The sequence below is a fragment of the Sinocyclocheilus rhinocerous genome, unplaced genomic scaffold (assembly GCF_001515625.1).
Source record: "Sinocyclocheilus rhinocerous isolate Xijiao unplaced genomic scaffold, SAMN03320098_v1.1 scaffold1112, whole genome shotgun sequence".
NCBI classification, from domain to species: domain Eukaryota; kingdom Metazoa; phylum Chordata; class Actinopteri; order Cypriniformes; family Cyprinidae; genus Sinocyclocheilus; species Sinocyclocheilus rhinocerous.
In genome coordinates this window covers 813893-839351 of record NW_015657961.1, presented here as the reverse complement: position 1 = coordinate 839351, position 25459 = coordinate 813893, and the positions used below count along the sequence as shown (strand labels likewise).

The 25459-nt window shown below is 36.4% G+C and overlaps 1 protein-coding gene and 1 pseudogene across 7 annotated transcripts in view; one reads left to right on the top strand and one right to left on the bottom strand.

Annotated features, from left to right (window-relative positions):
* The first annotated feature begins 2120 nt into the window (after positions 1-2120).
* LOC107721725 (mucin-3A-like) lies at positions 2121-10452 on the top strand (annotated as a pseudogene).
* Positions 10453-13767: 3315 nt separating this feature from the next.
* LOC107721726 (protein EFR3 homolog A-like) overlaps positions 13768-25459 on the bottom strand; it is a 48214-nt gene continuing 36522 nt past the window's right edge. For 3 of the 7 annotated variants that reach the window (XM_016529879.1, XM_016529883.1, XM_016529884.1), the window contains 12 exons: positions 22510-22682; positions 21307-21382; positions 21058-21219; positions 20803-20934; positions 20660-20727; positions 20108-20235; positions 19173-19223; positions 17918-17997; positions 17784-17832; positions 17611-17714; positions 16670-16719; positions 13768-16551 (listed from right to left, as the gene is read on the bottom strand). In XM_016529879.1, coding sequence (XP_016385365.1) covers positions 16446-16551; positions 16670-16719; positions 17611-17714; positions 17784-17832; positions 17918-17997; positions 19173-19223; positions 20108-20235; positions 20660-20727; positions 20803-20934; positions 21058-21219; positions 21307-21382; positions 22510-22682 — 1179 coding nt within the window. In that variant the 3' untranslated portion in view covers positions 13768-16445. Of the gene's footprint in view, positions 16552-16669; positions 16720-17610; positions 17715-17783; positions 17833-17917; positions 18004-18131; positions 18188-18879; positions 19224-20107; positions 20236-20659; positions 20728-20802; positions 20935-21057; positions 21220-21306; positions 21383-22509; positions 22683-25459 lie in introns of those variants that run through there. The other 4 variants (XM_016529881.1, XM_016529885.1, XM_016529882.1 and 1 more) reach the window with 3 other exon arrangements.

The following is a 25459-nucleotide window of genomic DNA, read 5'->3' as shown; positions in this document are numbered from 1 at the left end:
TCATCAGCGGCAACAGAAAAAATGTGAGATTGAAAATCCTGTATCCTTTCTTCTACAATCACTGTAGTTTAACAAAGTTTTATTCTTGTTCTTAGTGCGGCTGAAGTTTTAATATCCCATAATAGGGTCATTACTATTATCATTATCATTAATATCTTAATTAGTGCTTCTCAGTGAATTGTTCTGGGTTATTTAAAGCTATGGCTGGCTGTGGTTGAATGTGTGTCTGAACAAAGAGACACTGGCTGTCTTCCTTGATGAGTGAACGACTATAATTTTATCATTCTCTCTCTCACACACACACACACACAGAGATCACTGCAACCTCATTTGTTTCTTTGTGTGTGTGTGTGTGTGTGTGTGTGGATACCTGCATGTGTATCTGAACTCATTAAAGTGTGTGTGATCCCATTAAAACACTTTTGCTACAAGACTAATGATGTGTAAGGTCAGTCTTAATGATGGTGAAGTGTGTGTGTGTGTTGTGTTGAACAAAGATAGAATAAGATGAAATAGGCTGCAGACAATCACTTGATTGTAGTGTGTCTCCAGCGGTGAAACTGGAGAATAAGTCACAGGCTGCTGCTGTTAAACGTGTTTAGAGTTAGTTCAAGGGCTTGAGAATCTTATGGCATTTGAGCCCACATACAGCTGCTTGTTTACCACACAACCATCCTCAAATATAATTGTCTGATGTCAGAAATGAGCTGATAAAGGAGAAAAGCACTGACAATACACCAGTCATCTAAGGGCAAATCCGACAGGAAAGTTCCTAATAGGATCAAATAAAAATAAATGGGGCAGGACTTGATCAGTAATTGATTAAATCATGTAGAGTAAAGTAGCCGGTCCATTCAAGAATGGAGTCAGTCCTGAATGAGAGTACTGAAACAACTACTTGTCTCCTAAAACACCACCTGCACCTGAAACTTAAGTGGCCATGGTGACGTCTTGTAACATTTTGATGAAAGATTACAAAGACAAACATATTTTTTTCTTTGAAATATCATGCTATGATGAATCTTAGACAGCACCACCAGGTCAATCCTCCAGGCCATGTTGAAGCAATTTCTTTACTAATATTTTCACAATCTCTCTCTCTCTCTCAGATCTGAAGCAGAAATGTCTGGCAAGAATGTGTGTGAAGATGTAAGACGAGAACTGAGCTTCATTTGCAGGTGACAGACATCTGAACCATCTGAACTAAAGAATTTGTTTATCTATGTGTGAGAGAAACTGGGTTCTGTTAAACACTGAACTGCATTGTCATCATTAAATCAGTATAGTCTGTGCATCTATAGTGCCCAAATTGCACTTTGTCTCTCCTGAATATAAATAAAACCAAACATATTTACCCATGTTTGATTTTTTATATAGTTTTACACCAACAAACACGCTAAAATCATACCTGGAAGCACCTGAAAGAAAAAAATACCCCCAAGATGGTGAACGAGATGGGAAAATTGTTTATCATAAAAATACTTTTTTATAAAAATACATTTTTTTATAAAATAAAATTTGTTCAGTGTCATTAAAAATGGATTAATACAACTAATATTTGTGTGTGCTGTGTATTTTTTTGAGTTTAGAGTATTGCCTTGTTAGCAGCATGCTTATTTCAAACTCCCTAGAAACCAAAAGGACACAAAGAATCATTTACAACCCCCACTTTCTTTTTGAGTTCCTGTCCACACACACACATACATAAAATGGTCAGTTGTTTGAGGAGGTAAATTATCAGTTGGGGTCAGGACCTTTACCCTGCAGAAAAGAGAGCTATAGAAGGTGTGTGTGTGTGTGTGTGTGTGTGTGAGATCTCACTTCATCTTATGTGTGACCTGATACAAACGTAAAGAGTGTGTACTTCCTGCAGCCCGGTTACTATGGCAACCACTCTGCCTTTTGCCCTTTGACTTTTTAGAGTGTCCTAAATAGGCCTTTGTTCATTTTGGGATTGTTTTCTCATCTCTTACACACACCTGCATTAGAAGAGATTGTGAAGTGCAAAGTTTGGATGTATGCGTGTCTGATTGCTGAGGCTCTTGGTTCGGCTTTGCCCCTTCACTGACTGAACCTAGGAATACTGGATGAATACTGGAATCATTTGTTGCAGGATAAAGATGAGGGTACTGTATGTTTTTCTCCTCTTCACCCTGCAGAAAGGTGAGAATATGCAAACACTTGTCTGTCAGGAGCGAAGAAACAGGTAAAAGTGAGTTCATCACCTTGAAACTGAAATTTACATAATTATTCTTAGTTCCTACACTTTTCACTTTTTTATCAGCATATTACTGTAGAATGATTTCTGAAGGATCATGTGACACTGAAGATTGGAGTAATGGCTGCTGAAAATTCAGCTTTGCATCACAGGAATTAAATTAAATTACATTCAATTTTATAGAATTATTTTACATACATTTTAAAATATATTCAAACAGAAAACAGTTATTTTAAATTGTAATAATATTTCACATTAAATGTTTTTCTGTATTTTTTCATGAATTTTGCATTAAAACATTTTCTGTGTGCCTAAGAACCCCTAAGCAATTATTAGTGAACGAGACCCAAATCAAAATTTTTATATTATTCTAGTTGAATATATTTTACAGTTATTTTAAGATTCAATATTCATGGACAAAAATACTTTTACACTTTTAATATGAAACTGTAGCAACAATTTTAATTAAGTTCATCAACCATCATCAACCATTTTTTTTAAAGACTGATTAATTTTTATTGCATAAATAAATAAAAATATTATTTAGGTTAATTTGTAGTGAAACTGAATTTATAATGTTTCTGATTTTTCACAACAACAAAAAAATAGTGTGACTAAGAAAAGTTTTTATTGGTCATTTAAAATATGCATTATGTTCTAGATAGTTTAATTTACTATCTACTATTAATTTACTATTAGTTTTCTTATCTTATTTGGGCAAACGTTCTTATATTTCTGTTGATATATTACACTACAATGCGATTATTCAGTTTATTGGAATGCTATGGGGAATGTTATCATTACCTGTTAAACTCGTTAATTTACGACAAATTCTCTCTGCAGTTCATGGTACTGCTGTTTTCTGCCCAGAAACAAGTGACCTCAGTTCTGACGAGCTTTTGATTGGAGAGTTCCATTAACATAATCAAACAAATGCCCAAGAGAAAATATACATAAACTTTATCTATTTCATTTTTATAATATAGCCTATATTAAACCACATACACAGTCTTTTATCGTTAAATAGGTGTCTGTTGTTGTTCCGATACATACAGATTGTCTGGGTGTGCGGTTCACTTGGCTGTACGCTGTGTTTGATGACCTGCGGTCAGTGCTGGAGTTCGCGGTCAGTCTGCGGTGTGAGACCGGACTCTGTCCCGCGGACATTGAGAATCACGGACATTACTGCAGCACCGCAAACACACGGGACACCGCGCGCACACACACACAGCCTGCAGACACAGTCGACCGGTGAGAGCGCGCGCAGAGAGAGATGGGAAGCGGATGAAATTAGACTCAGGAGGGGGTAGAAAGATTTTAAATGGATTTATTAACTTCAGTGGAGTCCACACACACACATACTCATCGCGTGCTCTGACCCCTCTTTCTATCTGTTAGCCGCATCTCTATGCAGTTGGTGAAAAGATATTAGAAATAAAAACAGGCAGAGCAGTGGAGTATGTAAAAAAACAAACCCGCACTTTATATTAAAGTGCCTATTTTAATACAAATGCACACATATAAATATAATTTGATATAAATGCACACATACACCCACATGTGCAAGAACAATCTATAGTGAGATCAGAGGACATTAATGTTTTTATTTCCTTTCATTTTTCTTTTCCGTCCTATTTTTGGTGAAGCTGAATGAATAAATATGTACAAATAAATGGAAAATTACAATGAATGTGATCGTGTTGTAGGTGTTGTCTTACCCACTGGAGATGTTCTCAAGAGCTAAGGGAGAGAAACTGCAGTCGGACCACACCAACATATAACAACTACACCTGCAGCTACAACTCCAGCTGTGGTACACAAATATTTTCAAAACATTTTCATGGCAGATGATTGCTTTTCGTCACCCTGGTTCCCTCCACAAAACCCCAATAGCATTTTTCAATGCTATCTGCAATGCAATCTGTGACCAAGAAACATTTTGTTCATCATGATAATCTTAACAACACAACTTTCAAGAATTTTGAAGCCTAACTACAATCAGCATATGTAAAAAGCCCAATGACTTAAGGATAGAAGTGCTACAATGCTAATTTGTTTCTGGGTTTTGGCCTACAAAAACACTCTCTATAGTGTCACTAACCAGTAGAGTATTTGTGACATGGTTAAGTTACATCTATTAAGTGGAGAAAACAGTTAGTTGACCCCAATTCTGTATCCAACATTTGCAGATATGTTGGATATCTGTGAGGAAGGATTCTGTCGTTGTGATCGGACGGTTATAGACTGCGTCAGCTCCAACCATCCAGTCACAACACAGGTTGAAGATAACCAACCAATCACATCACAGACAGGTATTGTAACAGTATTAGCTCAGAGCACAAGCACCTTTACCTTTCACAGCTGAGATGAAGTGATGAGATTTTCACAGTCTTAACAACAAACAGAGTTATTACCAGCGGCACATTAGTGTGTTCAGAATCAGATAAATATATTACATGTCAGAATTTTCATCTGTCTTTTGTTATTTCAGTCCCTCCCTTTGTGACGGATCTACCTGATAATGACACCTACACTAGTGATATGGCCAATGGAGCAGGTGAGTCCATTTAGACCCACATTAGCTCTTTGTTTTATCCTTTTTAAATTTGTTATATTCATTGTTGCCTGTATATTTTTAATAGCTGTACAGTTATTTATATAGTATTCTGTATAAATGACTTGACTTTTTTTGTAATAATGAAGGGACTTGCCTACTTGCTGACCCCAGCCATTTAAAAACATTTTTTGAGGGAAATAATAGATTAACCAAACAATGGAGAACTTGTGTGTGTGAGAGAGAGATTTAGATATGCTGATCATCTAACAGTGTGGTTTGTGTCTCAGACAAGGTGGAGCTTTCTCCATCAGACATCCACATGGAGATCATGTTCTATATAAATCCACAAAAATAGGGAATGTGTTAATATAAACAAGCATAGTTTTTAAATGAATATAAAAGCTATATATACATCCACAAACTAATAAGCAGCACAACTGTTTTTAACATTGCTAATAATAAGAAATGTTTCTTGAGCGGATGATTTCTGAAGGATCATGTGACACTGAAGAGAAAAAAATTATATATTAAAATAGAAAACTTTGAAATTGTAATAATATTTCAAAATATTATGATTTTTATCAGCAGTCAGTAGCAATAGTTGGCAATATATGATATATTTTGTTTGTAGTACTGAAATAAGTATAAATATTATGATAAACAAAAAAACAAGACCCACTATGTCCTTCAGGATTTATGTTTTTAAATATCATGTAAAATAATTTCCTCTTTTACTCTGTTTTTCAGGAGTGAATGACACACTGAATGAGACTTTTGAGTAACTTCACCAATGAGTTGGTGCTGTTCAACAGCTCTCAGAGCAGCAATATCCTGAGCACAAAGTATCCTGGGATATTTCAGTCAGGTAAAGCACTTCATTTTTTTTTTATAGCCCAGAGGGTGATTTCCCCCTCATATTCCCCAGTAATCCTCAGCCACCTAAAGACTTTATTGATCTAAGCTGAACTTCATCTTCAGGTCCAGAGGAAGAGGAGAATGAAGCAGAGGAAAGAGACATGGACAGAAACTCAGAGAGAGGAAGTACAGTTGAGAGAGAGGAAGAGGAGGCAGTGAAATATGAGGATGGTAAGAATGAGCCGTTTACAGCCTGTGTGGTTTATGCATTTTGGGCTTTTAGCTAGTCACAAACAAATTGGTCTCAACTTGTACATCAAGGACTTCTTTGGAATTCCAGCACACTCACTGATCACTGTTCAGAAACACTTGATCAAATGAGATCAAATGATTCTAAATGACGACAAGCCTTTAAACCCCACAGTTTGAGTTCAACAAAGACTCTTAGCATTTCTAATACATTCGTTTTTGTAGCTGATAGCTTCTTCCATGAGTACTTTTAAATAGGCTACTCTTTTACTCTTACTCAAGTAGTTTTTTGGACAAGTACTTTTACTCTACTCACACTACATTTTTTGGAAGGTAATGGTACTTTTACTTGAGTATATTTTTTCAGTACTCTTTCCACCACTGCTGTTAGCATAGCGCTAACCACAACAACAGAATCACAGACTGTCACAGAATTACCAGATACATACACAAACACACACAGTCCTCACTATACACCCCACACACAATCTGACCATCATTCATCTGAGGAGGATGACGATGAGAGTGATGGAGACACACTTCAGCCAGCTGCAAGCAACACTTCAAAACCTGTCACACACACACCGGCACACACTACACACACATCTGGTGCACATACTACTACTAATTACCTAAGCGGCATCGCTAAACCGTATGTCAGCCCACCTTTACACATCACAACAGAGGAAAAGAGTGATGAGTCATCAGAGGAGAGAGAAGAGGAACAGGAAATGACAGAGAAACAGAAGAACATTCAACAGTTTATATAGTTCTAATGACCACACCCACTAAAATAGCAACCAATCAAAATTCACATCACAAAACAACCCCACCAACAGCTACCAATAAAAACACAGTAGCAGCAACTACTTTGGTGCAGCTTCCATTTATGAAAGGAAGTAAGGACAAAGAGATATTGTTTGAAGAGAAAAAGAGTGAGGAAGATAAAGAGACGGACAGAGAGAGTGGTTTAATAGTAAACAAGAGTGAGGAAAGCAGCGCAGAACAACCTGCCGACTTAAGCACAACCAAACCGAAAACTCAAACACAAGCCAACACAAAACCATCTCAAGAGGATGAAAGGCACGAGAAAGACAGTAAGGAAGATCTACAAAGTGATGAAGAAGAGGGTGAATCGGTGAAAACTCAAACCACCGTGATCCCATCCAGCGTCAGAGAGGCCAGTCCATCCACGTGGATCATTCCAGCGCTGTTCCCTAAACCTCCCGTTCACAGCGGATCACCAAGACCAACAGCTTCACACAGCTGCACAACCAACCACATCTACGGTTCCTCACACACCCGTCAGCACACAGACCACAACATCAGGCCAGGCTGCTGTCGAAACAGCACCTCATCCCCAAAAACCTCCCCGTCCCTTCCTGGATCGCTCACCGTCATTGACCACTACAGCTCAGCAGGAGTCTGCTGAGGAAGACGAGCAAGAGAAAGAGGAAGAGCCATCAGACAGCTCACAGGAATCGGAGAAAATCGGTAACTGTGACAATCCACTTCAGCAACTTTTTTTTAAAATTAACAATAAAAAGCAATATGATCTAGTCAAACAGGACATATTTCTGGATTAACATCCTTATATCAATCAAATCGACCCTTTTCACAGACTGTGATGAGTGTTTCCACGGTTATTTAAATCATAAATCTAGCAAGTTTTTTTATATTTTAATTTTTAGAAAATATAATGTACATTTATCACACTATACTACTGTTTTATAACCTTGGTATTAAATTACTCCGTGAGAACTGATTAGTTTTTCTAATACAACGGCTATCACAGCAAATTTGACATCTTGCTCTCTTCTGACCAACATAATCAGTCTCAACATAATCAGTATTTTTTTTCCTCTTTTGGGAAGCCATACATGTGCTATTGTGGATTTTTTTTCTTTTGTTATTGGGGCAAATGGGAAAAAAATTTATAGATTTGTTAATTATACTTATGTTGTAGTTTCTCTTCACTACTATAAAAGTTTACCCAACTATGACTGCTTCCACTTCGAGAACCCTGGATATGTGAAAAGGGTCCAAACTTATTATGGATTCTGTATTATGGATAACCTATAGTGAAATCAGAGGAAAATGATTGGTTGATGATAACCCTGCTCCTAAAATCTATTTGGTCGATTGTTATAGTAATGTTGTAGCAGGATGTTCATCCAAGAACATGTCCTGCTTGGGTAAATTACGTTAAGCTATTCTCCAAACACTCTTGCACATACGCGTCTGTACAGTGTGTGTATTTGTGTGTTTCCCAGAGTCTCACCGGGTCCGGAGACGGGCGGCGCCGCTCTTTGCCTGGTCTTTATTGGAGGCTGCTGGACTGTCAGATCTGCAGCAGCAGCAAGGAGACTCTGAAGGTGAGAAATATACAGAGAAATGGACAAAAACATACATAGATGAAATAGCCTAAAATCGGAGTGAAAAAAAATAATGTTTTTTTCCCTGTAGTGTCTTATGTTAAATGCACGTCACCTCTGTTTTTCATCACATCTGCACAAAGCTGAAGCCAGTTGTAGTCCAATTACCTTGTATTCATACTGCACAAAGCCAAGCTACAATTGCATTACGTTGGTCTGTTAGTCTGACTTCACAAAACTGGCTGCTACAATTTCAGTCAGACTAAACTGTTCACATAATATTTTAAAAAGACAAATGAAAGCTTTAGTGCAGCTGAAAGCAAACCTATATGCATGTAAACATACCTATATTGGATAAGTAACAAATAGACAGTAATGATTAGAGATCACAGAATCATAGAAGTGTGGTTACATTAATTTGTGTGTGTGATTGTGTGTGTTTGTAGAATGCAGCACTTCTTTCCTCCAGTACAGTGCATCTGGACAGGTGTTGAGGGACATGTCTGCTCTGGGAGAAATGCTGTACTGTCTGACCGGACGATGTCCACATGAGTATCAACACTACGCCTGCTACTGTGGACAGCAGGGGACAGGAAACCCAGTGGACCAACTGGACCGGTCAGAAGTTGCACACAAACGCACACATCTTTACTAGAAAAACTGCTGGCTTCAGTTAGGATAAGCAGTTATCACATTTTTGGTATCAGTACGATTTTTTTTTATTTTTAATTCATACTTTTATATAGCAAGGACGCATTAAGTTGATCAAAAGTGACAGTAAAGACATTTATACGGTTTCAAAATATTTCTATTTTAAATAAATACTTCGCATTCATAAAAGAATCCTGAAAAAATGTATCCGTTTCCACAAATGTTTTAAGCAGCACAGCTGTTTTGAACATCTTTCTTAAATGTTTCTTGAATACCAAATCATATTAAAATGATTTCTAAAGGATCATGTGAGATTGAAGACTGGAGTAATGATGCTGAAAATTCAGCTTTGCATAAGTTAGATTTTTTATTATATTTAAACACAAAATACCTATTTAAAATTGTAATAATATTTCACAATATTACTGTTTTACTGTAAACCGTTTGACAATACTTGATCAAATAAATGCAAGTGAACAGAAGAGACTTTCAAAAACATTAAAAAATATAACCGACCCCAACCTTTGAATCAATCTATAACTAGTATTCATAAAAACTAAAATCCAGTATTTAAGTGTTATAAAGAAATCAATCATTTCTTTCCAAGCATTTAAGCAATCAAAAGGCTATTAAGATCATAAGAAACACAAAATAAGGTGTCCAAGCTATTGACTGGCTGTGTATATATACACGTACACACAGACAATTAAATTCAGTGAAGCTCTGGTGTGTCCTGACTGTCCTTGACGTGGCTCTGTGTCAGGTGTTGTTTTCTGCAGCAGTGCTGTTTGGAGCAGCTCAGTGTTCTGGGCTGCAGGAAAAACAGAAAACTCAACGCTCACATCAGCTGCCACAAAGGAAAACCTCAATGTACGGCATTACACAGACGCACATAATGCATGCAAAAAAAAACATATGAACATTTTCTTTGGAGGTCAGTTTTGTGTTAATGATTGTGATGTGTATATGTTGCAGGTTCAGGTGTGAGTGTGTGTGATCGACTGCAGTGCGTCTGCGATCGTTCGACTGCCGAGTGCATGGCAGCTTCAACCTTCATCCATTCAGTCACCTCCTCGTGTTCTGGGCCCCGCCCACCGTAAGTCTCATTCTTCAGCACAATCAGCCAATCAGGACTCCAGTGAGGAGAGCAATGAAATGACCCCAGCCCGGCCTCAAATGAACACACAAAACCAATCAAACACACATGTTCAGCCACACACACCTGAAGAGGAGGAAGAAGAGGAGGAGGAAAAAAAAGAAATAGAAGAAGAAGAAGAAGAATTGGAGCAATAGAATGAGGCGGTTCTATAATTTTGAAATTGTCAGGGAGCTCTCAATGATAGAGAAATCAGTCGGAAAAGATGACACACATTTAACGAAAAGTTAAGCTCAGTTAAGCTCAGTCTGAACTCACTCAGTATCCAGCGGTCAAGATCATCCAAGATCTGCTGCTCCTCTTCTGCTGGTGTTTGACCAATTAAAAGGCTGCGCTTGTGTGCTGGATAATAAATGCCAGCTGCTGAAGTTTTATATTTCTCAGTATTTTTTATTTGATGTATCTGATGTCTGTGTAATAAAAAAATAAAGGCATTTTTTATGTAAAAATTTGTTTTATTTAATTTAGTATTTTTGTAATTCAGCTTAAACTTATTTTAATACATTTTCAATACATCATTTAATTTTTAAGTTTTAAATCTAATATTTATATTTTATTTTAGCTTATTTCAATTGACAAATGTTTTTAATAGTTTTAGTTTAAGTTAACAACAAAAAACGTCTAGGTGAATCTCATGAAAAATATCAAGAAATCATATTTCACAAAAAAAGAAAGTAAATAAAATTATAAAACAGATTAAATAATTGCATAAAGTGAAAAAGAAGCCTGTTTGTAGAAACATTAATATTTTATGAATGTTCCCCCAATTCTCAGTCGCCTACTGTAACCTAATGCAAAAAAATATCATTTTCAGCACTGTAATGGTAAATAAATTATACATTATTAAAATATTATTTAAAAGTGCATTTGTTAAGTATAATTGTAAGTATCATCATGTTATTTTTTTATGTATTGAATTCATCTGATTTTAATTAGAAAAAAATCATGGCCTTAAGTGTAGTGGATACTTAGTCTGTACTTAAATCCACTGAGAATAAGTCAGGGAACTTTTTTTTTTGTTTGTTTGTTGCACAGACTGATATTTAATTGACATTGTTTAGTTGTGGTCAACAATAACTTTTCTTTACTGTATTACAGTAATGAGAATTTACAAAAAACAACAGAAACATTATTTAAATACAAAATATTTATTAAGACTTTTAAGATCTCGTCCATAAAATCTCATTGCACATTAATGTGGCAGACACTGTCAGACCGCGAACCTGGATATGGCTAATTGACACCTGGAGATTATGGTAACTTTTTATTATCTGTAGCAACACTGCAGTGGTTCATACCATTACACATTTCAAATCTAGCGTGATGCATGTAGACATATGCCTATCCTCTGGACTATCTTCACACGGAAGACTGCAAAACCATTTCTGTTCATATTGACACATCACCATCAACCTGAAACCTAACTCATCTTATTCTTTACTTCTCACCCATAAAACAGAACAAAAATAATAAAAAAAAAACAGTCAAGTTACAGATAAAACCGAACTAAAGATCAGTTCAGACAAACCATGTGATAAATACTAAAGTACCGTAAAGTTCCACTGAGGATGAAAATAAAACCTATATTGTGAATTACACTAAAAATTATATTAGCAGTTACAGTTAAGACCCTTAACAAGATTTCCCTTCATTGATGTAAAAACAACCCCTTTGAATCCCTTTGACATGCACACACACAAATCTCTAAAGGTGCATTACAGATGATGTGTCAGAGAAACAACACATTCCTATTTTATATTACACCAAAAATATATTACATTAATCTAGAAATTATTTATGATTTTATATTTCTAAAGAAATAATGTGCCTGATTTCATCACAGTTTTTACGGCTATTATCGCAAAGCAACTTCTATTGAAATGCAGCAAGTTACTGAGAGAAATACACAACAGCCAAAGGTCAACTACTGACTATTTCCTAGTGTCCACTAACATTTTGTCACTGAAATCCTTCCTTTAACACTTCAGACTTTCTTTAATAGACTAGACAGATCAGAAACAAGGCAGTAAATCTGCCATCTTGTAGCCATCAACTCAGATTTTATGGAAAATATAGGAGACATGAAATCGATCCTATTGAGCATTTAGAACAAGCCATCTCTGAGGTTTGACCTTTAAATGCTTTCATTCATTATCTTCTGTGTGTACAAATCCCACAATGCAGTGCAAGTCTCTGGACACAAACAGTCGGACCATTGAAACATTTCTCAGGCCAAAAAAATGGCAACAGCATTGCATCATCATTACAGAATCCATAATCAGCATACAAATCTGCAGAATAAACACCCGTTCGCTCACTTGCCGTTCCATCCACATAAATACATTCAGAAAACAAAGACAAGGCAATCGTATGACAACAAACCCCCAGAAACCATGAAAAGCACCTCAGAATCAACCAAAATGTCCTAAATGGTCCCGCACAGACACGTTTCTACCAGCTAAAAGCAACTGAAATTGATCACAGCTCTCACCACAGGAAGCTCAGATGATGTGAAACATTTCCAGCAAAGTATTTCAGCATCTAACAGTCACACACATTTTTTTTTTGTCCAAGGTAGATGAATGAAGTCACCTGAAAAGCAGAAAAGCATTTCAACGTCCTTGTGGCTCGATAAAAAAAACAGCTGGTTGATGAATGCAGATCATTTTATCACTGATAATCCATCATTTTTCGGCTAGAAACTGTTTGAGTTCAAGAACACTGTGGTGTTCCCGCCCTCAAAGAGAATTCAGTTTCTGATTGGCTCAAGATTTGATTGGTGGCCATGTGTGGCCATAAAGGAAGTGCGTGGGCGGAGCTCTTTGGTGATGAAAAGCAAATGATTTGGTTTCTCTATACAGTGAAGGCAAAATGGAGAGCATAGTGATCACTAAGAACTCTGGGTGAACAAAAGCCCCGTTGACATCCACAACATCGAAGTTAAAGGCTAATTGTAGATAAATAAAGGCCTAAACTCACACACGTTTGCAGTGAAACATTGGCTAAGCCATGCAAACAGAACACAAATAACACTCTGAAACTATCAGCAATCATTTCATCTAAAAGTATATATATATATATATTTGTCAAAAATAGCCTATACTATACTGTGCGATACTGTACACTATAATCATTTATATAGGAGAGATTTAAGCGAGCAGAAATCTATCGTATGTTCAAATCTCTCTGCTGATGATGGTTTAGAAATGAGAGTTAATGAACATAAACTAGCACCTTAAGCTAATGCTAGCAATTAAGTTCCCTTAATAAATCCAGAGTGAGTCATTTTCTAAATGACTCCTTTGAATCAACAGATTAAGAAGCTGAAGAATCAAGTGTTTAAAAGACTCAGAATCAAGTGTTTAGATTAAATAATTGCATAAAGTGAAAAAGAAGCCTGTTTGTAGAAACATTAATATTTATGAATGTTCCCCCAATTCTCAGTCGCCTACTGTAACCTAATGCAAAAAAATATAATTTTCAGCACTGTAATGGTAAATAAATTATACATTATTAAAATATTATTTAAAAGTGCATTTGTTAAGTATAATTGTAAGTATCATCATGTTATTTTTTTATGTATTGAATTCATCTGATTTTAATTAGAAAAAAATCATGGCCTTAAGTGTAGTGGATACTTAGTCTGTACTTAAATCCACTGAGAATAAGTCAGGGAACTTTTTTTTTTGTTTGTTTGTTGCACAGACTGATATTTAATTGACATTGTTTAGTTGTGGTCAACAATAACTTTTCTTTACTGTATTACAGTAATGAGAATTTACAAAAAACAACAGAAACATTATTTAAATACAAAATATTTATTAAGACTTTTAAGATCTCGTCCATAAAATCTCATTGCACATTAATGTGGCAGACACTGTCAGACCGCGAACCTGGATATGGCTAATTGACACCTGGAGATTTCATGATAACTTTTTATTATCTGTAGCAACACTGCAGTGGTTCATACCATTACACATTTCAAATCTAGCGTGATGCATGTAGACATATGCCTATCCTCTGGACTATCTTCACACGGAAGACTGCAAAACCATTTCTGTTCATATTGACACATCACCATCAACCTGAAACCTAACTCATCTTATTCTTTACTTCTCACCCATAAAACAGAACAAAAATAATAAAAAAAAAACAGTCAAGTTACAGATAAAACCGAACTAAAGATCAGTTCAGACAAACCATGTGATAAATACTAAAGTACCGTAAAGTTCCACTGAGGATGAAAATAAAACCTATATTGTGAATTACACTAAAAATTATATTAGCAGTTACAGTTAAGACCCTTAACAAGATTTCCCTTCATTGATGTAAAAACAACCCCTTTGAATCCCTTTGACATGCACACACACAAATCTCTAAAGGTGCATTACAGATGATGTGTCAGAGAAACAACACATTCCTATTTTATATTACACCAAAAATATATTACATTAATCTAGAAATTATTTATGATTTTATATTTCTAAAGAAATAATGTGCCTGATTTCATCACAGTTTTTACGGCTATTATCGCAAAGCAACTTCTATTGAAATGCAGCAAGTTACTGAGAGAAATACACAACAGCCAAAGGTCAACTACTGACTATTTCCTAGTGTCCACTAACATTTTGTCACTGAAATCCTTCCTTTAACACTTCAGACTTTCTTTAATAGACTAGACAGATCAGAAACAAGGCAGTAAATCTGCCATCTTGTAGCCATCAACTCAGATTTTATGGAAAATATAGGAGACATGAAATCGATCCTATTGAGTATTTAGAACAAGCCATCTCTGAGGTTTGACCTTTAAATGCTTTCATTCATTATCTTCTGTGTGTACAAATCCCACAATGCAGTGCAAGTCTCTGGACACAAACAGTCGGACCATTGAAACATTTCTCAGGCCAAAAAAATGGCAACAGCATTGCATCATCATTACAGAATCCATAATCAGCATACAAATCTGCAGAATAAACACCCGTTCGCTCACTTGCCGTTCCATCCACATAAATACATTCAGAAAACAAAGACAAGGCAATCGTATGACAACAAACCCCCAGAAACCATGAAAAGCACCTCAGAATCAACCAAAATGTCCTAAATGGTCCCGCACAGACACGTTTCTACCAGCTAAAAGCAACTGAAATTGATCACAGCTCTCACCACAGGAAGCTCAGATGATGTGAAACATTTCCAGCAAAGTATTTCAGCATCTAACAGTCACACACATTTTTTTTTTGTCCAAGGTAGATGAATGAAGTCACCTGAAAAGCAGAAAAGCATTTCAACGTCCTTGTGGCTCGATAAAAAAAACAGCTGGTTGATGAATGCAGATCATTTTATCACTGATAATCCATCATTTTTCGGCTAGAAACTGTTTGAGTTCAAGAACACTGTGGTGTTCCCGCCCTCAAAGAGAATTCAGTTTCTGATTGGCTCAAGATTTGATTGGTGGCCATGTGTGGCCATAAAGGAAGTGCGTGGGCGGAGCTCTTTGGTGATGAAAAGCAAATGATTTGGTTTCTCTATACAGTGAAGGCAAAATGGAGAGCATAGTGATCACTAAGAACTCTGGATGAACAAAAGCCCCGTTGACATCCACAACATTGAAGTTAAAGGCTAATTGTAGATAAATAAAGGCCTAAACTCACACACGTTTGCAGTGAAACATTGGCTAAGCCATGCAAACAGAACACAAATAACACTCTGAAACTATCAGCAATCATTTCATCTAAAAGTATATATATATATATATTTGTCAAAAATAGCCTATACTATACTGTGCGATACTGTACACTATAATCATTTATATAGGAGATTTAAGCGAGCAGAAATCTATCGTATGTTCAAATCTCTCTGCTGATGATGGTTTAGAAATGAGAGTTAATGAACATAAACTAGCACCTTAAGCTAATGCTAGCAATTAAGTTCCCTTAATAAATCCAGAGTGAGTCATTTTCTAAATGACTCCTTTGAATCAACAGATTAAGAAGCTGAAGAATCAAGTGTTTAAAAGACTCAGAATCAAGTGTTTAAAAGACTCAGTTTGATTCTTGGAGCTGCCGTTTAGTGCAAGAATCAAAGTGAAAACCACACACATACGATTCACATGATTCTACAGAGCTGGTGTATGACTGGACAGCTGGTCGTAAAGCTCTGCGTGCTGACTGGTGTAGAATAGAGGCATGAAGTGGCCGTCCAGTCTGCACCCCTTCTTTCTGCTGGACAGGAATGTAAGTGACGTTCATAGTGAAAGGTGTCTAATGAAGATGAGTGGCTCAGGTGAGTTTAAGGTCAGAGGACCAAACATAAAGTGTGATAATGGTCAGTGGTCACATATCAAGGTTGAGTCTGTGTGATAGAGTTAAGGTGAAAGGTCGTGGTTCAGTACACGCAGAGGTCAGGGAACTTCATTTCGTAGACTGGCACAGACTGGTACTGGGCGTGGCCTGACGTCACCATCACGGTGCCCGATGGGCTCGGGGGAGGGCTGATTAGAGATGAATAGACAAAACAACCAATCAAATATCAGTTCTTCACACTGAAAAAATATTACATGACAAACATTATAACAAGTAAATATTCTACTTTATGAAATGTCAACATACCGAATGGTGAGTTCAAATATCTGAGCCAAGCGATCGTGCAGCATGTTGGCCTGAAAACACACACAGGAAGTTCAAATGCTGCGTCAACGGGCTCCTTATTACCACAACACAATCTTACACCAATTATGCTTAATATGCCAATGATGTGTAATGTCATCTTACATCTTAAAAAGAGTTCTTTAATCAGGAAAAGTCAGAAATGGTTTAAGCAAACCCCCATATTTTTTGCACATTGACAGGAAATGGTTTATTCAATGCAGAGTTTGGTAGAGTAAATATGTCTTACAAAAACTAACCTTATATATATTTACTTGTATCTAATATTATTATATATTGGCCAATTCAAAACTTTGGCGTCATTGGTTTTGAAAGGTTGCATTTATTTGATCATAAATACAGTAAAAGGATAATATTGTGAAATATTAAACAGTTAAAAATAACTATATTCTATTTTAATATATTTTACAATGTAATTTATTCGTGTGATGGCAAAGCTGAATTTTCAGCAGGCATTAAATTCAGTCTTCAATGTCACATGATCCTTCAGAAATCATTCTAATATGCTGATTTGCTGCCCAAGAAACATTTCTTATTATCAATGTTAAAAATTGTTGTGCTGCCTAATATTTTTGTGGAAATCTTGACACATTTATTTCTAAGATACTGAATATAAAGTTTAAAAGAACAGCATTTATTTGTACTATTATCCATGTCTTTACTGTCACTTTTGATCAATTTAATGCGTCCTTGTTGAATAAAAGTTTTTAAAAATTTTCTTAAACAAAAAACAATTTTGAACAATAGTGCATGCATGCCAATACATAGATTATTGGGCTAAAACTATAAAAAATTATCTGTTATCATATTGGCACATTCTTGGTTTTCCCCAGTGCTTTGTTTTAAATGCAAACAAGCTGATTGGCAGAACACACATGCTGTACCTTGGACTCGCAGTGGGCGGCAATCTCTTCAAACGGAGCCTTCTGGAACTTCTCCATCACCTGCCGTCTCCTCTCCCTCTCCTGTTCCTCCAGACCTGTGGTATCTGAGAGAGATGGAGCGACATCAGACGCTAGCACACAAACACACACTGAGCAGACTAATCCACACGTACCGATGGCCTTCTTCAGGGTCTCAAACGTGATCTCCTCTGCAAGCTGAGACTACAGGATAAACACACAAATATGTTCTTTAGTCTAATTCTTCATGATGAACAACTCAAGCATGTTTAAATTGTGTCCAGTGTACCTGATCAGGCAAGCTGTTGGAAAGGATGTCAACTTGGAGAGAAATAGTGTCGACAAAACTCTTCCTACGGGGCAGTCGATCTTCATCTGTGGGACAGAAGTCACTGACATAAATGGTGGAAGCTTTGAGACCTCAGATATTTCTGATCATGCACAGATTCGATCTGGATAACTAAACACAGTATTCGCATTTGTGATATATGGGTTTAATTCACCTCTAATTCATGAAGGGAGGTGAATTTCCCAAAGCCAGCCAGTGTAATCTCACTGACTGCTCATGTTTAATGAATGTAATGTTGAGGCAAAGCGGCATGAAATCATTATTAAACAGAAGGAAATGCAAATCACACCAACACAGGCAACAATCACAGCAAAACAGGTTTCAAAACAAAAATTCATAAGTAGAAGTGAGTGTTTCAGGGCAAGAGTGCTGATGACATATCAGAAGTAAACCAACTCCATAAACATCTCATTTCAGGAAACAAATATATACACTCACATTCCATCAAAACATCCCTTGCATATTTGTTTTTCCTCATTATAACCGCATAATATTAAGGTTGAACAAACTAATGTTTTCCTATTACAAGTTTACACCACAAGAAATGAATAAAACTTGGAACAGTTTTATATACAGTATATAGTACAAGTATAATTTTTAATTATATTTAATATATTCAAATATATTTATTAAATATAACTGTGCAATTAATATTAATTCAAATCTCACCAATTCTTTGTAATATTAATAATAATATCTATTTATCAAATCAGCACTGGAATCTGTGACCAAATTTATGTGTAAAATAAACCCTCTACTCAAAGGGTTTCTCTAGTTCAGCAGGTTGAAAGTGAGGTCCAAAAATTCCAATAAAATGTCAAATGATGCTTCATCAGCACTCTCCCTTTGACCCAAGCTACTGAACTAAGAGCTCAAACCGTTGTGTTATCTCTTTAACCTACCAGTAAAACCATCCAGACGACAGCAGCATACAAAACACCAAACAGGACCAATTATCTCATTACACAATATACCTGCTGTATATTTCATCCCAATGCAGAAATTCATTTAACAACACATTCAGGAGCTACAGGAAATCTGTCACGGCTGCTACAGAGGAGAGGAAGTCGACATATGTAACAGTGGTAAACTTAGGGTTGGGCTAGGGAGAAACTAACTACATATTCGTGCTATTCACTAAACCTTCTATCCACACACACATGGACAGGTGACCTCACTAACTCACTGATGGTACCTCTGGATGTCTGTCTGCATCTGTGCAGAATCTTTCCTACCGTGTAAAGGACTACAGTGCAAACACACACAGAGAGAAGGCAACAGTGAATGAAGTGGGTGAATTCACATGTGACAAGAAATAATCTTCAGGAAGTTAGTATTAACAGTAAAACTAGTATTTTAGAGGTTTAGAGGGACTTGGTGATTAATCTTAGAATACACTACATGACAGATTTTAAAACACTAGGCATCATACACTTGCCGAATTTGTAAGTGGATACAGAGAAAAACTGGGCATCATACACTAAAAAACTGAGGATCAAACACTACCAGACTTTCAAGACTTTCCAAACATAAACTCATACAGAAACGTGTTTCGTTTCTAGGATATGCATGACAAATGAAAACTATTTGTATTAAAATCAGCTCAAAATATCAAACATGTCATATCCTCTGACTGGATGGAATTAAATTTGTCAACTACTACTGCCCAAAATCTGCAGGCTAGCTATGACTTTCAGCTACTAGACATAGAGGCAGCAGATCAGGCCAAAAATACGGGCAAAAGATGTGTAGTGTATTGCAGCTTTAAGTAAGGTTAAGTGCTTAAAGACAGCACGAAATGGCATTCACAATCATTTTATTTTCATAATGTGACATATTTTCATCTGAAATGAAATATTCAATGAGAAAAATATATATTTTACCCACTGTGATTTGATTGGACAGGGAAATGCTATACTTTTAATTAACAGTATTATTGCCTAATCAGCAAAAAAGTAATTTCACATGCAGAAAACTATTTCATATATATTTTTTTTTTTAAAGTATTAAAAAATTAAATGTCAATATAGGGTTAATTAGCATGTAATGTTGCTGCTTAAGATTTAATCTTTAATATTAAATTAAATCAGATAACGTCTGATTTCTTGAACAGCACAGATTAGTGTTTACCTGTAACCTGCGGTATGTACGGAACAGCTAGTCTCTCTACGTTATATCCAGGTACAGACAGAGCTTCTGCCAGATCAGCCGTCTGAAAATACAAACCAACGTCGTCCCGGTCTAAAGAGTCTGGGAGCCTGATCCACACACACAAACATACAGATACACACAAGGAAAGAGACCTGGAATGAGTTATGGCATTGTTATTATACATTAATAAAATCAACAGATTCAAGCTATTAAAAGGTTAAAAAAAGGTTACATTTAAAATAAATCATTCATTTTAAAGGCTACAGTAAATTCAAGAATCACAACATTGTAATGTACGGCATGAAAAAATTGATATTTATTTTGAGTTCAGCTAAAGATTACATTTAATAGCTTTATTAAATTATCAGCGTTTTTAAAGATTAACTTTAAGTGAATAATAGATGAAGCCAAAGGTAAGCATAATTAATTATCCCATATCGACTGATATCGATAAATAAAATAAAAAAACTCTAATTTTGGCTGATTACTGATATTCTCCTTAAGAACAAACACATTCACAGAAATACTCACACACACTTCTCTCTGAAGACGTGTTCAGGCAGAAGGTGCGGAGCATCTAGATTTCTCATCTCAATCACCTGACAGGAAGAAAAGGAGTTACAGGATGTTGTATGTAGGATACGTGTGTGCCATAAGCATGTGCGCACATTTACCTTGCTCACGTGTTGGCAGAAAGGGGGATTTGCAATCATCTGACTGAGGAAGTTGAGGTATGCGGCGACCAATGCCATGATTCCACAGCGAATAAACATTGGCATGTTCTCCTCATTGGCCAGGGCCATATCCTTCAGCCAATCAAAACACAGATAAGCATAACAAATAGGAAATCTTGGACAAATTGCTTCTGCTAAGTTTCTTTGGATGCAAGCGTCTGCTAAATGAAGAAATGTCAGTGTAGGTGAGCATACCTGCAGGGCGATGGACAGGCGTATGAGATCAATCACCACCTCCTCATTGGCAAGTTCAATAGTGATCAATGCCAGAGCTGTGAAAAGCAGCTCAAAGTTCTTCTGCACATTATCTTCCTCCTTACAGCCCAGATAGATGTGTCTGTATAGCTGCTGCCCATGCTGGAGGGAGAGAGATCAACAGTTTCAGAGCTGCGGTTCCATGCGTGTGTAGTTGTGACGCCTGTGTGTGTTTATGAAGTCTTGTACCTTTTTCATGAAGACCACATCCTGTTTGGAGATTTTTTCTCTCTTGATCTTCAGAGCGGCTACATTAGGAATAATCCTGCACACAAACACAAAGGAAATGGTTCAGTAAGCGTTTATTCTGAGGCAGATGCATCAGAACACACACTCTCACCTAAAACTGCTGACACCAGAGTTATGATATTATTGTTAACTAAAACTATTAAACTTTAAAAGTTGTTTTCGTTAATTGAAATAAGGCTTACATATTAATGTTTACACTTACAATGCTTACACATTTATATATATTAATGTTAAAGTAGAAGCACTGCAATTACTAATATTGAAAAAAAATTATTGATTGAAAAAAAAAAAACTAAGGAAAATTACATAAAGCACAACAAAATTACTTAGACTACATGTACAATAAATATATAAAAATCGAATATACAAAAAAAGCACAACAAAATTACTTAAACTAAATTTATAATAATATAATATATAAAAAATATCTAATACAAATTATTAATAGATACTATAACAGTATATCAACAATAAAAATAAAACTGGTATGTCAATCAAGTAAATCTTTTAATTGTGATTGATCTCATAATTCTTTCAAGGAGTAGTTCACGCAAAAATAGTGGAATATATTGTACTATAGTGATACAGATTAGATTCATGATACATTTATGATGCTTTTGTGTACTTTTTGAAGTTTGACCTCATCCACATTTGCTTTCTTAAATAAAAAAAAAAGCATGGTCTATAAAAGAAAGATCACATACTGACTTTTAAAACAACACTGAGTAAATAAAATTTTAAAGTTTGACCTCATCCACATTTGCTTTCTTAAATAAAAAAAAAAGTATGGTCTATAAAAGAAAGATCACATACTGACTTTTAAAACAACACTGAGTAAATAAAATTTTTATGTTAAAAAAAGAATTTCAACATACAAAGAATACAAAAAAGAAGGTAAACATCCCATCTGTGTTTGATGTATAAATGAATAACCCATAACCCACTTGTGCTGCAGCTCCTTTAATGAGGTTTTACGAATCCCACAGAACATAATGAAACAGTTATATGTCAAATTGAATAAATGCATTTACAGCATTAAAAACGGTGTTAAATAATTTAATTAATTGCAGGTGTTAACGCATTCCCTTTTGACAGCCCTAGTTTTCACACATTCACTTTAGGGTGTTAAGTGTGCATCCATACCGGATCCCTCTGAGTTTGGCTCTGTTGTCATGGCGATCAACGATGTTGTGCAGAATCTCCAAGACGAGCTGCCGGAGTTCACTGTCTTCCATCAAAGAGATAGAGCATAACGGCTCCAGAAACGCCATGGGCAGGCCAGCACAAATCGTTTTACACTTAAACCCTGACGTAACCTACACACACACACAAACACACAGAAAGAATCCATCAGATATGAACAGTACCACCATTATAGTACATATTCACACTAGTAACTCTAGAAACACTGTTGCGCTCGTGGAAATGGCCACAAGTGGAGACGTGCTGATATCGCGTTTGGTCTCGTTCTGTATGGCGTATCTTGTCAGTGTCTGCGCTTGCTTGGCCATTTGTTGTAGAAAAAAATAAGGAAAGTGTGTTCAAGCGCCAGCAGAAAACAGTGTAAAGAAATACTCTTTGAGAGAAGCAGTCATTATCAGCGGAAGTTAAAAGCAGCTCGTAAGTGTATTTACTTGTCTCATTAGTGTTTAGTGCAGTTGTCGTTGCTAGGAAACGCTTGTTTTGTTTACTGTGTGGAGACGTGCTGATATCGTGTTTGGTCTCGTTCTGTACCGCGTATCTTGTCAGTGTCTGCGCTTGCTTGGCCATTTGTTGGGAAAAAAATAAAGAAAGTGTGTCCAGCTGAATTAATTTAGTATTCTGTTAGACGGCCATACACATATATGTAGTTGTTTTTTTGGTGTTTGGCTTAGTGTTAATGTTAGAATCATTATTATACTCTTATACTTTTTGTTCTTTAATATTTTCAGTTGTTTTTAGCTTTATTTTTTGTTTTTCATTTAAATGTTAAGTTTTGAAATTTTGTAATTTTATTAATTTGTCATTTTTATTTAATTTCTTTATTTTTAAAATGTGTATAAGTAGTATTTATACAGTTTTAGCTTTTAGTTTGGGATCTGTTTTTAGTTGTTTTAATACTACAATTGATTGCTTCTGTTGTCCTCATTTGTAAGTCGCTTTGGATAAAAGCGTCTGCTAAATGACTAAATAAATAAAATAAAATAAAAATAAAAGTGGGAGAAGGAGAGCAAAATCTGTTGACATCCAAAATAACAATTGTATATCTCAACCTGCGGCCCATTTCCTGCCTGTTGCTGGGCAACAGTGTCTGAAAAGTTGCCCTGTCTAAAACCAGACTAAAGACAAAATTGGACATTAGAAAAAAAAGAAGAAAAAGGACACAAAGCACCACAGGCAGCTGTAATCTAATGTTATGATCCGTGCAGTCTGCTGTCTAGGAACCTTCAGAAACTCCCTCCAGGAGAGAGTGGAGGGTTTTTACTAACAAGCTCAGAGACAAAATATAAGTCTAATATATTCACTAGTCATGACTGATAACTCTGAAATGATGCCTGATACAAGCCTTAAAGTGTGGTCACATTAGCAAAATTTCTGCAATTTTTTCCTAGCAAAGTAAGCCCCGTTCAACACTACCAGCGACTTTTTCGCTGTATGTCGCTAGACTCTGTGCTGTGAAGATGCTTGTGGGCGTTCCTACTGCTGTCGCTCTAATGCAGGGGTGGCGAACATCGGTCCGGGAAGAGCCGCAGCCCTGCAGAGTTTTGCTTCAACCCTAATCAAACACACCTGAACAAGCTAATCAAGGTCTGAAGGGTTATTAGGAAGCTACAGGCAGGTGAGTTTTAATTAGGGTTGGAGCTGAACTCTGCACGGCTGCGGCTCTCCAGGACTGGAGTTCGCCACCCCTGCTCTAATGTTATTGGTAGACTGCACGTCTGGACATATAAAATGCAATCACAAACTGTATATTGCCGGTATGTCGCTAGACTCCGTGCTGTGAAGACGCTTGTGGGCGTTCCTACTGCTGTAGCTCTAATGTTATTGGTAGACTGCACGTCTGGACATATAAAATGCAATCACAAACTGTATATTGCCGGTAAAACTAAGATACCATTCTATTATGACTAGGAATTAGACTTAAATTCTGCTGTTGGAGAGTGTTGTTATATAAACTACAGCAGTGCTCGTGCATTAAATCATAAAACCGGTGCTAAACTGCTCACTGCATCATGTAATTAACAACTCGAACGATCAATGTATGAATCAAACTCACTTAGACAGCCAACGGTTTTTTTTCTACGCATCATTTTTTATATCCATGTATGTGGTTACAGTAAAATCATATAAAACAGTGAAATCGCTCAGGAAATCTGTCCTGTCTTGCCTGCACTCGAGATGGTGACGTGTGAGCACCACTGACAGATTCTTCACCCCTATTGGTTGTCGCTCGCGAAATTCGCTGTTTATTTGCATAAAGTTAAACAATTCTTAACTTTTGTCGCTTGACATGCCCACATTCTGTCGCCAACGGTCACTGTCGCTCGTGTCGCCGGAAGTCGCCAGCTCTCCATTGAAAATGAATGGGAGCATGTCACTTTGTCGCTGTGTGTCGCTGGCAGTGTGAACGGCAAAAATTGTGAGATCACGTGATGGTTCACTTGTCCGAACGAACCGATTCGGTAAGAATCGGATTGGCCAACACTAGTGAGTATTAGGGATGGGAAGAATCCCCGATTCGCTCGATGCATCGGCATAAAAAGTTATCGATGCGATGCATCGGTTTAAAAAGTGTATATCGGCTACAAGTCGGCATTTGTATCGCGATGCATCGTTTCTAACATATTTGCATCGGTAAAAACCGATTTATTTATATATAATTACTAGAGGATGCGCTATACTTTTATTATTTAGAAAGTGACCAATAATCTGTGATTTATGTATTTGTTTGTCAAGCGCATTCTCTCATCACCGCTGCTGCGTGAATATGACGCATCACAACACCACGGAGACCCGAGAAAGAACTGGGATTAAAGTCCAAAACCTGACTTGAAATAACCTAACAAATCAATCGGGGCTAAAGCGGTTCCATAAACGACAAATTAAGTTCACA